At 43.8% G+C, this 16,057-nt stretch overlaps 1 protein-coding gene and 2 pseudogenes across 3 annotated transcripts in view; 2 read left to right on the top strand and 1 right to left on the bottom strand.

Annotated features, from left to right (window-relative positions):
• The first annotated feature begins 10,259 nt into the window (after positions 1-10,259).
• EIF3J (eukaryotic translation initiation factor 3 subunit J) overlaps positions 10,260-16,057 on the top strand; it is a 28,678-nt gene continuing 22,880 nt past the window's right edge. The window contains exons 1-2 of the mRNA XM_081112404.1: positions 10,260-10,715; positions 10,791-10,894. Of these exons, the coding sequence (XP_080968530.1) occupies positions 10,676-10,715; positions 10,791-10,894 (144 nt within the window). The 5' untranslated portion in view covers positions 10,260-10,675. The remainder of the gene's footprint in view (positions 10,716-10,790; positions 10,895-16,057) is intronic.
• LOC308527510 (large ribosomal subunit protein eL21-like) lies at positions 13,137-13,839 on the bottom strand (annotated as a pseudogene). Its single transcript has 2 exons — positions 13,797-13,839; positions 13,137-13,618 (listed from the first exon to the last, which is right to left on the bottom strand). The product of its transcript is annotated as a large ribosomal subunit protein eL21-like (transcript).
• On the top strand, positions 13,838-14,756 carry LOC308527501 (protein S100-A10-like; annotated as a pseudogene). The gene is made up of 2 exons: positions 13,838-13,847; positions 14,389-14,756. The product of its transcript is annotated as a protein S100-A10-like (transcript).

Raw genomic sequence — 16,057 nt, 5'->3', positions numbered from 1 at the left:
CTGACAACACTGGATAAGCCCTCTAGACAAACAATCAGCAAAGATACAGCAATCCTAAATGACTCACTAGATCAGATGGACTTAATAGACATCTTCAGAACACTTCACCCCAAAGCCAGGGAATATACATTCTACTCAAATGCTCATAAGACATATTCAAAAATAGACCATATATTGGGTCACAAGCAAAGTATCCACAAATTCAAGAAGATTGAAATCATAAAAAGCGTCTTCGCAGACCATGATGGCATAATATTAGAAATAAACTACAATAAATAAACCCAAAATACTCAAACACCTGGAAGCTGAATAGCATGCTATTAAATATTGATTTGGTTACCAATGAAATCAAAGAAGAAATTCAAAACATCCTGGAAACTAATGACAATGAAAACACAACAATCCAAAACCTATGGGACACAATGAAAGCAGTCCTGAGAGGGAAGTTTATAGCTCTACAGGCCTATCTCAAAAAACAAGAAAAAATGGTAGTAAATCAGCTAACTCTACAACTCAAAGAATTAGAAGGAGAGCAACAAGAAAACCCCAGAGTGAGCAGAAGGAAGGAGATAATAAAGATTAGAGCAGGAATAAATGACATAGAGACCAAAAAAACAATACAGAAAATCAATGAAACCAAGAGCTGGTTCTTTGAAAGGATAAACAAGATTGACAAACCTCTAGCCAGACTCACCAAGAAGCAAAGAGAGAGGACCCAAATAAATAAAATCAGAAACGATAGAGGCGAAATAACAACAGACCCCACAGAAATACAAATGATTGTTAAAAAATACTATGGACAGCTCTACTCCAAAAAACTAGACAACCTGGAGGAAATGGACAAATTCCTAGAAAAATACAACATTCCAAAACTCAATCAGGAAGAATCTAAAAATCTCAACAGGCCAATAACTATGGGAGAAATTGAAGCAGTCATCAAAAAGCTTCCAGCAAACAAAAGCCCAGGACCAGACGGCTTCACAGGGGAGTTTTACCAAACATTCAAGGAAGAACTAAAACCTATCCTCCTCAGACTACTACAAAAAATTCAAGAGGAAGGAACACTTCCAAGCTCATTCTATGAAGCCAGCATCACCCTAATACCAAAACCAGGTAAAGACAACACAATGAAAGAGAATTACAGGCCAATATCCCTCATGAACATAGATGCCAAAATCCTCAACAAAATCTTAGCAAATCGGATTCAGCAGTACATCAGAAAGATCATACACCATGACCAAGTAGGATTTATCCCAGGGATGCAAGGATGGTACAATATCCGCAAATCAATAAACGTGATACATCACGTAAACAAATTAAAGAAAAAAACCACATGGTCATATCAATTGATGCAGAAAAAGCATTTGACAAAATTCAACACCCATTTTTGATAAAAGCTCTCAACAAGGTGGGAGTAGAAGGATCATACCTCAACATAATAAAAGCCATATATGACAGGCCCACAGCCAACATCATACTCAATGGACAAAAACTAACACCATTTCCCCTAAGAACAGGAACAAGACAGGGATGCCCCCTCTCACCACTCCTGTTCAACATAGTACTGGAAGTGTTAGCCATTGCAATTTGGCAAGAAGAAGAAATAAAAGGCATCCAAATTGGAAAAGAGGAAGTAAAACTGTCCTTATTTGCAGACGACATGATATTATACATACAAAACCCTAGAGACTCCATCAAAAAGCTACTAGACTTAATACATGAATTTGGCAATGTAGCAGGATACAAAATTAACCCCAAGAAATCTGAGGCATTTCTATACACCAATAGTGAACTTTCAGAAAGAGAGATTATAAAAACAATCCCGTTTACCATCGCACCAAAAAAATTAAGCTACCTAGGAATAAACTTAACTAAAGAGGTAAAAGAACTCTACTCAGAAAACTACAGGACGTTGAAAAAAGATATAGAGGAAGACATAAACAGATGGAAGAACATACCGTGTTCATGGATTGGTAGAATCAACATCATTAAAATGTCCATACTACCCAAAGCAATCTATAAATTCAACGCACTTCCCATTAAAATACCAACGGCATACTTCAGAGATCTAGAACAAACTCTCCAAAAATTCATCTGGAATAAAAAAAGACCCCGAATAGCTACAGCAATCCTGAAAAAGACCAAAGTAGGTGGGATCTCAATACCAGATATCAAGTTGTATTACAAAGCCACTGTTCTCAAAACTGCCTGGTACTGGCACAAGAATAGGCATATAGATCAATGGAATAGAATAGAGAGCCCAGAAATTGGCCCGAACCAATATGCTCAATTAATATTTGACAAAGGAGGCAAGAACATACAATGGAGCCAAGATAGTCTCTTCAATAAATGGTGTTGGGAAAATTGGACAGATATATGCAAGAAAATGAAACTAGACCACCAACTTACACCATACACAAAAATAAACTCAAAATCGATAAAGGACTTAAATGTACGACAGGAAACCATAAAAATTCTAGAAGAATTCAAAGGCAACAAAATCTCAGACATATGCCGAAGCAATTTCTTCACTGATACAGCTCCTAGGGCACTTGAAACTAAAGAGAAAATGAACAAATGGGACTACATCAAAATAAGAAGCTTCTGCACAGCAAAAGAAACCATCAAGAAAACAACGAGAAAAGCCACTGTGTGGGAAAACATATTTGCCAATGTCATATCTGATAAGGTCCTAATCTCCAAAATTTATAGGGAACTCATACAACTCAACAAAAGGAAGATAAACAATCCAATCAAAAAATGGGCAAAGGACCTAAATAGACACCTTTCAAAAGAGGACATTCAGAAAGCCAAGAGACATATGAAAACATGCGCAAAGTCACTAATCATCCGAGAGATGCAAATCAAAACAACAATGAGGTACCATCTCACACCTGTCAGACTGGCTATCATCAACAAATCAACAAACGACAAGTGCTAGAGAGGATGTGGAGAAAAAGGAACACTTGTGCACTGCTGGTGGGAATGCAGACTGGTGCAGCCACTATGGAAGACAGTATGGAGTTTCCTTAAAAAACTGAAAATGGAACTCCCATTTGACCCTGTGATCTCACTTCTAGGAATATATCCCAAGAAACCAGAAACACCAATCAGAAAGGATATATGCACCCCTATGTTCATAGCAGCACAATTCACCATAGCTAAGATCTGGAAGCAGCCTAAGTGCCCATCAGTAGATGAATGGATTAGAAAACGGTGGTACATCTACACGATGGAATACTATGCTGCTCTAAAAAGGAAGGAACTCTTACCATTTGCAACGTCATGGATGGAACTGGAGAGCATTATGCTAAGTGAAATAAGCCAGTCAATGAAGGAAAAATACCACATGATCTCACTCATTCATGGATAATAGAGACCATTATAAACTTTTGAACAATAATAGATACAGAGGCAGAGCTGCCTCAAACAGATTGTCAAACTGCAGCGGGAAGGCCGGGGAGGGTTGGGGGGCAGGAGGTAGGGGGGTAAGAGATCAACTAAAGGATTTGTATGTATGCATAAAAAAATAAAATAAAATAAAATGGGAAAGGGAAAGTTAAAAAAAAATAATAATAATGGACAGTTTGAGGTCAGGAGAAGGTTGAAGTCCTAAGGAGAGCATGGCTTGTCTGGTTGACTGGCAGGAATAGGAAGGTACTTTGGGATTTTATGGCACTGTATAAAAATAAATATGGAATAATGTGTAGGAGTTTAATGGACACACATGCTGGCATTTCATATCTTGAAAGATTCTTGGGTAAACTTTTGGGGGAAGCTGGTTTAAAATGGAAAAAGTCATTCAATTACATAGTTTTCCAAATAATAAATCTTTTCACATATGTAATGACTCAGTGATTTGGGTATTTTATAAATGAGTTTAACCTGTTTCTATTTGCAATTAAAACCTCTTCTGCCTTATTTTATCTTCATGAGATTTTTAGTCTGGTGCTTAAAGCACTTTCTCTTAAAAAGGAGCCATGAGCAGTTCTGCTTCATTTCTGCTGCCATTTACCATCGTATGGCTTTAATGATGAAATTCTTAAAGGCAGAGTCAACATACACTGTTCAATTACTCTGCTTATCTGTAAAATGAGAATATGGTCATGTACGATTATAGGGCTCACCTAGAGACTAACACGAATCACATTTCATTTTTTGTTTTTTAATATTTTTTAATTGATTCTTTTTTTTTAGAGAGAGAGAAACATCAATATGAGATTGAAACATCCCAACGGGGGATAGAGCCAGCAACCCGGGGATGTGCACTGACTAGGAATCAAACTGGCAATCTTCTAGTGAATGGGTGGACACCTAATTGAGTCGCAACGGCGAGGGCCACACATTAGTTTTAAAGACTAAATGAAGTCCCCAGCACACAGATCTAGACAACTGTTTCCCTGCTTCCTCATTTCAAAAAACAGCATGTACCATACTGTTAATAAATTCTCAATTTCTGCTTCAAAAATTTATCCGTGCTCCATACACATAGCCCATGTATTTTTCCATAGCACCTCCAACCCCTACACCTCATTTTCCTTAAAGTTAATATCCCACGAACGTAGAATAGTACTAGGTAGAGGGTAGGCACTATTTATCTGTTGAATGAGTAAGTGAATATGTTCTCATTTCAAAGTTTGGATTTCTATTTATTTACCAGAGGCCCAGTGCACAGATGCGTGCACCTGTGGGGTCCCTCGGCATAGCCTGCAGGGATCAGGCTGAAACCGGCAGCCCAATGCTGCCTGCCGCTTCTGCTCATCCCGGCCCCACTGCACCTGCCGCCGCTGCTCAGTAGGCTCACTGCTGCTCCGCTGAGGTCTCCAGGCGTTAGCCAGCTGTGAGCCCTGTGTCTGGCACCCATGGGTCAGCAGAGCAGGGCTCCCACTGCGGAAGTGCAATGACCACCAGGGGGCAGCTCCTGCATTGAGCATCTTCCTCCTGGAGGTCAGTGCCTGTCATAGTGACCAGTCGACCGGTTGTTTGATCCGTTGGTCTCTTAGGCTTTTATATATATAGATAAGTCCAGAAAATTGATTCATTAAAGTGCAGCCCAGAATTGATGAGACTCAGCAGAACTGGTTCACACTAAACTCATAAGACACAAATTTTTAAGTTATATTTCGATTTCATTTGTTTACTGTTGTCAAGTGTCCTCCTTAGGAAACTAAATCACAATTGGTAAGGGTAGAACCAGAAACTTTGGGTTTAGCAAAGAGCAGGCACTTAACATAATGGTTAATATCAATAGGATACCCTTATCTCTACTAAATATCTCCTAGAAGTCTGTAGGTCAGCTTACCCTTTTCCCTGGAGACTAAAAATCTTGTTCTTTGGTCTCACTTTCTCTGTATTTCACCTTCTTTCTGTTAACTTTTTTTTAGATACACTATCTTAGAATTACTTTAGACAAGTTAATACAGGTGACTGTCTTACCACTTCAGCAATATCCAATCTTGATTTCCCGAGACCACCTCGGGAGAGTTGATTGGGTCTCACATCCTCTTAGTCACTATTTCCTAGTTCAGGTTACTGTACAATGTTGTGAGCTTACTAATAATGCAATAAAAAAGCATCTTTCTTTGGGGCTCGGCTGTATTTTCTTTGGGACTACCTTTCATGAAAAGAAACAATGGCCTGAGAGGCAGGTATTTCCTGGGGGAAAACTCAGTTCTGCATAGAAATTTATTCATGTAGTCATTCGACAGTTAAGTGTCTGCAATGTGCTATACCCAAAATTAAGTAAAGCGGAGTTTATCTGAAATAGACTCCTAGAATGTATTTAAAATTGTTACCTGAGGCCAAGAATGGAATACTGGAAAGATATTGGGCATGTAAGGAAGAGCTGGACAACTGGGCCTCAAGAGAAAGCAAGAGGCAGTAAAGTGACCTGGGAAATCATCACTTCATCAGGAGTGTGTGGTCTTCCCTTCAGGTGCTGTAATCAGTCACCAATTTCGAGGCAGTGAAAGTCTCGTTCCAAGTTCTAAAGGCCTGGGAAAGTGAATCTTTCCATTATTGCCACGTAACAATTTGCCTCAAAATTTAAGAGGCTTAAGATAACTTCTCTCTCAGAGGCTGTGGGTTGACTGGGCTCGGCCGAGCAACTCTCCCTTCCCTTGGGGTCTTCGGTGGATGCGATGGAATGGTAGCTGGGGATGGCATCACCCGAAGGCTCAAACAGGATGGACGTCCAAGATGCTTCCTCACTCCCATGTCTGGCATCTCTGCTGGAAGTCGGGTTGGCTGAGTATTTCTCTTCCTAAACAGCCTCTCTACATGGTTATCTTGAAATAGCACAGGGTTGTCATAAGGTAGTAAGACTTCTTAATTAGCAGCTGACTTCCACCGGGGTGGGCATTCCGAAAAGCACAAATGTAAGCTGCAAGGCTTGCTATGGCCTAGCATTGGGTGTCACTTCTGCCCTATTCTACTGATGGAAAATGAATCATAGGACTAGACCAGACTCAAGAGGAGGGGGGCACATAAGGACTTGAATACTGTTCACTGAAGGGGCATCTTTGGAGACTAGCTGCTAGAGATTTTGGGGATTCCACCTGGGGCAGATCCAGATTTTATATCATTTGAAGCATATACAGTTTGGAGGACCTTGACAAATTAGGGCCTGATGCAATGAGAGGCCCTGAAGCTAGAGCTTCATGAACTTCACAGTTAATCTGTTTCTGACCCCCCCCTTCCCAAATTAGCTATGGTAAAGGAGCAAATGTGGCTTTGGGGAACCCACTTATACTTGTGTACTGGGATACTTTCCAGACAAGGAAGAATCATTGTGAGCCTTCCCCACCTCTCACCACAGTGTCCAGTGTTCAGTTCAATATAATCTGATCACCTGAATGTCTAGAACCCAGGTCTCTTGACATCTAATGGTGAATTTTCAAATACACCATATTCCACAGTGGTACAAATTCTTTTTAATATATTTTATTGATTTTTTATAGAGAGGAAAGGAAAGTCAGAGGGATAGAGTGTTTGAAACATCGATGAGAGGAACATCAATCAGCTGCCTCCTGCACACCCCCTACTGGGGATGTGCCCGCAACTAAGGTACATGCCCTTGACCAGAATTGAACCTGGGACCCTTCAGTCCGCAGGCCGACGCTCTATCCACTGAGCCAAACCGGCTAGGGTTCTTTAAAATCTTACTCTAGCCCTAACCGGTTTGGCTCAGTGGAAAGAGCGTCAGCCTGGGGACTGAAAGGTCCCAGGTTTGATTCCGGTCAAGGGCATGTACCTTGGTTGCAGGCACATCCCCAGTAGGGAGTGTGCAGGAGGCAGCTGATCGATGTTTCTCTCTCATCGATGTTTCTAACTCTCTATCCCTCTCCCTTCCTCTCTGTAAAAAAATCAATAAAATATATTTTTTAAAAAAAATAAAATCTTACTCTATCCTCTCCATACCTTTTCCCTCTGGTTGCTCCTTAAATGTTAATGTCCTTCAAGGTTTCTTCTCATTCTATTGGGAAAGCTTGGATTAAGACATATGGGGGTAATTAAATGACTTCAAGATTAATATTGAAAGTAAATCACAAAACGTAGTGATGGATTGAATTTAGGGGGTGAGAGAAAGAAAGCAAGGATAGTTTCCAGTTTTTGACTGGAGCACCTATAGTTGGGTGTCACTACCACTCATTCCATCTCCAAAGGCCTTATCCTCTAACTACTTTTCCCACCAACTCCATATCCAATCAGTCACTGGATTAGTCAGAATTACCCATAGAAACGGGACCAATATGATGTGTGTATTATTTAGGAATTTATTTTAAGGAATGGCTCACAATATTTTGGAGCTGGTTAGTCTAAAACCTGCAGGGCAGGCCAGCAGGCTGGAGACCCAGGGAAGACCTGATGCTGCAGAGTCCAAAAGCAGTCTGGAGACAGAATTCCTTTTTTCCTCAGTGTTTTTTTTTTTTAATATATATTTCTTTATTGATTTCAGAGAGGAAGGAAGAGGGAGAGATAGAAACATCAATGATGAAAGAGAATCATCGATCAGCTGCCTCTTGCACGCTCCCTACTGGGGATGGAGCCGGCAACCCAGGTATGTGCCCTTGGCCAGAATCGAATCTGGGGCCCTTCAGTCTGCAGGCCAACGCTCTATCCACTGAGCCAAACAGGCTAGGGCTCCTCAGTGTTTTTTGGTTTTTTTTTTAAATATACAGTGGGGCCTTGACTTACGAGTGTCCTGACTAATGAGTTTTTCAAGATACGAGCCGTCTCTTGGCTGATTTTTTTGCTTTGAGTTGTGAGCTAAAATTCAGGTTACAAGCCAGCTTCAGATACCCCATTGCTAGTTGGCACAGCGAACGTCACAATGAACGCCACAACATCAGCCCAGCATCACGTGTCATTGTAATGGTGAAAACTGATTTGACATACAAGTAATTTGAGTTATGAGCTCTGTCACGGAACGAATTAAAATCGTAAGTCAAGGCCCCACTGTATTTTATTGATTTTTTTACAGAGAGGAAGGGAGAGGGATAGAGAGTTGAAAATATCGATGAGAAACATTGATCAGCTGCCTCCTGCACACCCCCTACTGGGGATATGCCCGCAACCAAGGTACATGCCCTTGATCAGAATTGAACCTGGGACCCTTGAGTCCGCAGGCCGACGCTCCATCCACTGAGGCAAACTGGTCAGGGCTCAGTGTTTTCTTAAGGCCTTCAACTAACTGGATGAGAACCATTCATATTATGCAGGGTAATCTGCTGTACTCAGTCTACTTAATTGTTAATAATATATAACAAATACAGCAAAAACCAGACTAGTGTTTGACTAAAAACTAGGTACCATGGACTAGCCAAGATGACACAAAAAATTAACCATCACAGCCATTAAATTCTGTGTATCTTAATCTTTAAATATTTCTCAGATTGGTTCCTCCTTTTGTTACCATTGCCTTATTTGAGGCTTGTGTTATTCTCACTTAATTAAAAAATATTTAACTATGTATTACACACTGTGCCAAATGCTGGAGATACAACTGTGAATAAAAGATAGATTGTGCTCTAGGGACTTTACATTCCAGCCTTTCCTTGCCGTCTTCTGTCTTGCCTCTTCCCAATACATCTTTGTAAATGGATGTCTGTGATCACTTCCTCTCTCATTTTAATCTGCTGAGTCATCTGAGGGTCTTGTTAAAAGGCAGCTTCTGATGCATTAGGTCTGGGATGGTCTGAGATTTTGCATTTCTATCAGGCTCCCCAGGTGTTGCTGCTGGATTAGGAACAAACTTAGAGTAACTGTGCTGTAGAGTCTCTCTCCAAAGAGATCACCTTTTTAAAATGTGTATCTGTACACTCTCTGAAAAGACACACAAGAAATGGGAAACAATAGTTACCACTGGAAAGAACAGAATGGCCGACAATTGTACATTCCCTTTTAAAACCCGAATGATGCACTCAGTCTGTGTGCTACATATTCAAAAATAAATTAAGAAAACAGCAAAAACAAAATATCTCCAACTGTTCGCTTTTAAAAACCCTGCCGTGGAGCCCAGCGACCCACAGGTCGGAACGCAGCGTAGCCTCTCCGAAGCCCTTCATTACCAGCAGTTCACCTGCTGAGTTTATCTCCAATTCACCCCTCGGTCAGGTCAGGCGGCGCTTGTGTCATCTCCACCGGAAATGCACCTGAGCAAACTTCACTGGATCTTTCCAAACCCCCGCTTCCGCAGCGCTCCTCTCCCGCCTCCCCCCCTCTCCCCCACGGATAGTGTCGCCTTTTTATATGTATTAACCTCACAATGCTGCTGTCTGTCTCAGTCAGCACACTGGGCCGGAACTTATTTACGCGTCTATCTTAGCTCCTTGACTGTGCGGACCTGAGGACCAGGCGAGAGCGCATGCCGAGCGCAGACCGCGTCCCGAGGTTATTCCGCGAGAGGATGAGCCCGCGCCGGCCGCCAGCGGCTCGCAGGAAGCGGCGATCCCCAGGCACCGTGCTCTCTCTGATCCCTGCGAGACCCCGGCCAAGCCGACCTGCCAGGCGCCGAGTCCGCGCACCCGGCAGGGAAGGCGGCCAGGGGCCCCGCCCTCGGCGCTCGCTCCTTCCCGGGCGCGCCGCGCACGCCGGCTTCCAGGCCCAGGGCCCCTCGCCCGGCGCACGGCGGCGCCCTCCGGGGGCTGGGGAGGCCGGTCCACCGTCCCCGTCCCCACAGGCGGACATGGCCTTCAGAGCCCGGTTCCGAGCGTGGGGGTCTTCTTGGCGTCCGCCACCTGCCACCTGCGGCGAGCAAAGGGACCGACCGGTCGGGGCGGGGGTGGGACAGGCCGGGAAGGGAGGCGAGGACCGGCCAGGACCAGGCGAGAGGCAGCGCTGCTAACTTTCCTGCACTCACGCTTCTTCTGCGGGGCCCAGGCTGGCGTGGCAGCCTCCACGCCGCTTGCTCCCTCCCGCCCCGCGTCGCTGGGCACCGAGTGTCCGCCGCGCCCTCGCGAGCTCTCCGCGGCGCCGCCAGCCACGTCCCACGCCCCCTTCCCGCCCGCGCGCGTGTCGCCGCCGCCAGAGGGGGCGGGGCCCGGGCCCGGGCGTCCAGTCAGCCACGGTCCCAGCGTGCCCTGCGCGGGCCAACGAGAGCGAATCCAGTGACTCACCCCCGCCGCGCTCGCTCCTCGCTGGCTCTCCCCTCACACACGCTCACGCCCGGCTCGACATGGCGGCGGCGGCGGCGGCGGGGGACTCCGACTCCTGGGGTGAGGGGAAGTTCCGGGGGCCGGGCGCGGGCCCTTGCCCCGGCTGGCACTAACGCGGCTCGCTCTCTTCCGTAGATGCGGACACGTTCTCCGTGGAAGACCCGGTGCGGAAGGTGGGGGCCGGCGGTACGGCCGGCGGGGACCGCTGGGAAGGCGAGGACGAGGACGAGGACGTCAAGGTGGGTGCGGGCCGGGGCTGCGGGCTGCGCCGTCGCGGGCGGGAGTTGCCCACCGCTGGGCGGGCGGGCGGACTCTGGGCCCAGGGGCGCCGCCCGGGCCTGCGAGCCCTGGGTGGGGCGCGAGCTTAGGGCCCGACGCTGCCCTCTCTCCCTCCGCTCGCCGACTGTGTGGCCGGGACGGGCAGCGTGGCCTTTCGGATTTCCTCGGCGAGGCGGCGGCGGCCCTGCCCCGGCCTGCATCCCCCCCGCCAACTGGCGACGGGAGGTGACAGCAGCGGCGGGGCGGCCCACGTGCAAACTTCGTGGTCCGGAGCCCCTGGCCGCGATGAGGCTGGCGACGTGGGGACGGAGCCCCCCGGCTTGTCCCATATGGGACACCTCGCCACGCGCCCGCCTGTTCGAGCGCCTGTCTCCCCAGAACCAGTCATTCATTCACGTCCCCGAAGGCCCAGTGGTAGAGTTGGTACAATTAGACAAGGGAACTGTTGTGGCTTAAGTCTAACTTTTTCACGCAAGAGAAATAGAAATAGTAAAGCGAAATAACTTTTCGCCTCCCTGCCCACACCCTGTGGTGAAAGGGTGAACTGAGTGCCGAAAGGGCCGGCAGTTACTGACCAGAAACGGGGCAGTCCGCAGCGACCGGGAAACCGTGAAGTTGACAGAGTGACATTCATCTTCACAGAGAGGTGGAAGATTTGGAGGCTGGATTAGCGGGGCCGGTGCATCCTCTCAGGTGCGATCCAGATTTGCCCTCCTGGCTCGTTTGTGAGCACTCCTGGGGGCTTAGCGTATGGCTTCAGAAACATGACTATGGCGATTTTTTAAAAGTAGCCCATCATGTGAAGACTCTTATTAATAAAGTTCTCAACGTTTTTAAATATTTGTGCAGATAAAGTTTTGTATGAATTGGAAAATGGTATTTCGTGGTTTTGGGTTCATTTAGTGAATGTTTCACTCCCAACTTCTACTCGTTGGCATGTACTTAATTCTACAAGTCCTTCTGCTTGGGTTGAAAATTTTTAAGCTAGAAAATTACTATTAATACTCAGTACTGCTTTCTCCTGAGTCTGATGAGGTGAATGTACAATTTCTTGAACAACCTGAGGTTCAGAAACGAAGGGAGCTTTGCACACATTGGTGTTAATAAATGAGTAGTGTTGTTGTGAAAGTACTTAGACATGGGAATGGATTATGTTAACCCCTTCGTTGCAAGATATAAGTTACTTCCCTACATTGTAGAACATTTTCTGTTTGGAGCATTTAGTTCAGATTTGCCCTTTTAATTTTTCTATGTATACTTGGATGCAGCAGTTAAGATACCTGTTAATGAAAATTGGAAATAAATTACCAAATGAGAAGAAAATATTAGAGAAATCTGGACAAAAATATCAGGAAATGAGGTTTGAATGGAGTAATCTGGGCTGATATCATGAAGTAAACTGCCTGAGATTATTGGATCTATGGTATTAATCCTGATAAATGTAATTCTAATTCTGACCACTTGGAATTAATTTTGGAGATTTACGAGTTTAAAGGACTATAAAAGTCATCTCGCCAATTCACTCTTTCATTGCAGAATTTCTTTCTCTTATACAAATAGCTTATTTATTTTAATAAACTTTGAAGTTGATCTTGGAGAAGAAAGCTGAACTTGCCTGTTTTATTTCCAAGTTTAAATGTTGGATTATTTCTGTTGAGTTTCTTCAAGATTCTCATAATGATATCCACGGAATAGTTTGATTCCTGGACTCCAGAATGGACAGACCTGGGTTGATATTGTTGCCTTGACATTTTTTATATTTGTGGTCATGAGCAAGTGTTTGATCTTTGTTTTAGTTTTCAGTCTGTAACTTGTCATTATGGGAGCTACCTCAGGGGTTAATTTACATTTTAAATGAGATTGCAGGGGAAGCGTTAAGCAGAATTGCCTGATACATAGTAGGCACTCAGTAAATGTTAATTGTCTCTTACTTTAAGATATTGTCTTTTTCTAGCTAATGGAATGTATGCTTAGGCTGTTTAGATCTAGTATTGGGGTTTATTTTGTACCACATTTTTTATTTCCTAAGCTCAGAAGGATTAAGTTCTCACCATAGTGGCAGTTTATTATGAATTTTATGGGTTGTTTTCTTTTAAGGTCACAAAGTTTTCTTTATTCTTTGGGGGAAGAGATGCCGCCACACTTCTACTCAATTAAGAGAAACATTTTTATCAGCACAGAAGTCATCTTTATTTTTTCTACTTACAATGCCATGAATTCATAGGGAATGGGTTCCAGCAGCTCAGGCTCCTTCCCATTGGCTCTCACAGAGTGCTTCTCTGGGTGGAGCAGGCCGACGCTTCAGTTGAACCCAGGTACCTTTCTCGTTGGCTTCCTTGTTTTTCTGATCATTTTCCTTCACATGTTTCAGGAAGCTATCTTGCTCTTAGAGTGCCTAACATGCTCAATATGTACATTAATTCTCTTGGCAAGAATCTTGCCCTTAACTTGCTTGTTCACAAAAAAGCCAACTGCATGCGGGGTGACATTGTTCACTCTTCCGGTTTTGCCATGGTAACATTTGTGGGGCACTCCTTTTTGAACAGCACTCATTCCCTTGATGTCCACAGTGTCACCTCTCTTGTAGATTTGTATATATGTGGCCAAAGGAACAATTCCATGTTTTCTAAAAGGCCTAGAGAACATATAGCCGGTGCCTCTCCTCTTTCCCTTTGTGTTAGTCACTTTGGCAGATTACTGGAAGATGGCAGTTCCGGCCGAAAGGCTGAATTTTATATTTTGAATGGAATGACCAAGTTTATCAAGCAAGGTTTTGCTTGCTCAAAGATTACCAATCAAAGTTGAATTTTCTCTCCTTGGATAGTAGTAATATCACATATCTGAATTCTAATGTTATAGTACTTAATCCTTTCCTAAGGAGATGCAAACAAGGCTTAGTTTCCATGAGATTGAGTAATCACCGTCCTTAATACAATATGGGAATTTTTAAAAATGTTTTCATTAATTTCAGAGAGAGGAAGGAAGAGAGAGAGAGAAACATGAATCGGCTGCCTCCTGCATGCCCCCAACTGGTGATTGAGTCTGAAACCTGGGCATGTGCCTGAGTGGGAATTGAACCATGACCTCTTGGTTCATAGGTCATCCCTCAACCACTGAGCCACACCAGCCAATATGAGACTTTTTTTTTTTTTAATATATTTTTTATTGATTTTTTACAGAGAGGAAGGGAGAGAGATAAAGAGTTAGAAACATCGATGAGAGAGAAACATCGATCAGCTGCCTCCTGCACATCTCCCACTGGGGATGTGCCCGCAACCCAGGTACATGCCCTTGACCGGAATCGAACCTAGGACCTTTCAGTCCGCAGGCCGATGCTCTATCCACTGAGCCAAACCGGTTTCGGCCAATATGAGACTTTTTTAAAGTCTTCAGAAGATATGGGAGAAACAGTAAGTTTTCAGTTTATATCAGTATCTAGTGTTTAACCTTTAAGAATGTATATTTAGACTGGCCGCGCATCCCAGCAGCCGACGATCCTGCTTTGCATCCCGCCAAGACCTCACCAAAATACTGTCTCAAATGGAACATGCCATGGAAACCATGATGTTCACGTTTCATAAGTTTGCTGGGGATAAAGGCTACTTAACAAAGGAGGACCTAAGAGTACTCATGGAAAAAGAGTTCCCTGGATTTTTGGAAAATCAAAAAAACCCTCTGGTAGTAGACAAAATAATGAAGGACCTGGACCAGTGCTGAGATGGCAGAGTGGGCTTCCAGAGCTGCTTTTTACTAATTGCTGGACTCACCATCACCTGCAATGACTATTTCGTAGTACACATGAAACAGAAGGGAAGGAAGTGAGCAGTTATTTTGCCCTGATAATAGTTCTCCCAATGGGTCCCTTAAGGAATATGTGCCCCACAGCTTCCCCCTATATAAGAATTTCATGAACAGATTGGGACCCTTAAAAAAATGTACAAATAAAATCCCACCCCATTGACCAAGAGAAAAAAAAGCCAATAAAGCCGGATAAACTTTTGATTTTTATATTGCTTGTATCCTCTTGCCCCCCAATAAACAAGTTTCTTTAAAAATATATATATATAGATTTAATGTCATCTGTAATGTCCTGAGGAATGAAAGGAAAACAGGTCTTTGTTACAGTAATTTACTCCAGTAGTTTACTATCTTTTAGTAGACATTATAGCATTTTGCTGCGCTTGACTTTTAAAATAGCTGTCTGACAATGGCAGAAGTGGTTTAGGTAAAACTATGGAATTGTTAATATTAGTGGAGGGAAAGCCTATGTTTCTTCCACTTAAAAAGGTTAGAACCAGGGAGCATACTTTCCTGTTACACTGGCTTTATTTTACTTTTCTTACTATACTGATGTTATACAGAGGCTGTGGGAGGAATTGTTCGTTTGGTATATATTGCTGGACTCCTTCCCCGTTGCTGGAATGATGTATGGGCTGTGTTGACAAGAAGGCAGTGAGTACCTACCCACTGCAAGCTGGGATAGTACAACTTTTACTGCATTTTACTAGTCTCCCAGCATTTCAGTAGAACAGATTAGAAACTAGATTCAAAGAGTGTACAGTTTGTTTTGAGAAAACTGCTTCTGATTGTGTTCAGCGTCTCAGGCATTTGCTTCTATAATGTTACAGAATTTCTTATGAAGACCCTAGAGTTGAAAACTGCCTGCATCGTCCTACCCATTGAACCATCTGTTAGGATCCTTTATGGGTTAATAGCTTAAATCTGTCACAGTAAGGACATTTTTCAAGCATTGGAAATAACACTTCTGAAGCAGGGGATCTATGTTTAGAGAAATGGGAGATTGTTGGGAAATATTCAGAAGGTGAGCATTTTGCCAGGAAATGGGTATCTTGAAGTATGTGTGTAACTTATGAAAAATTCCAAACATATACAGAAGTAGAAAGAAAAGTTTAATAAATTCATGGCCAATCTTCTTTCTTCTATATCCCCACTTACATCTCTCCTCCCCCAACCAGATTTTTTTTCCCCTGACTCGAGGATATTTTTCCATTGAAAGACAGAGAGAAACATCCATGTGAGACAAACACATTGATTGGTTGCCTCCTGAATGAGCCCCGACCAGGGCCTGGGCAGGAGAGGATCCTGCAACCGAGGTATGTGCC

The sequence above is a fragment of the Myotis nattereri genome (assembly GCF_964212035.1).
Source record: "Myotis nattereri genome assembly, chromosome: 1".
NCBI lineage: Eukaryota > Metazoa > Chordata > Mammalia > Chiroptera > Vespertilionidae > Myotis > Myotis nattereri.
The sequence above is the reverse complement of the archived record's forward strand: the minus strand, read 5'-3'. Positions and strand labels throughout refer to the sequence as shown.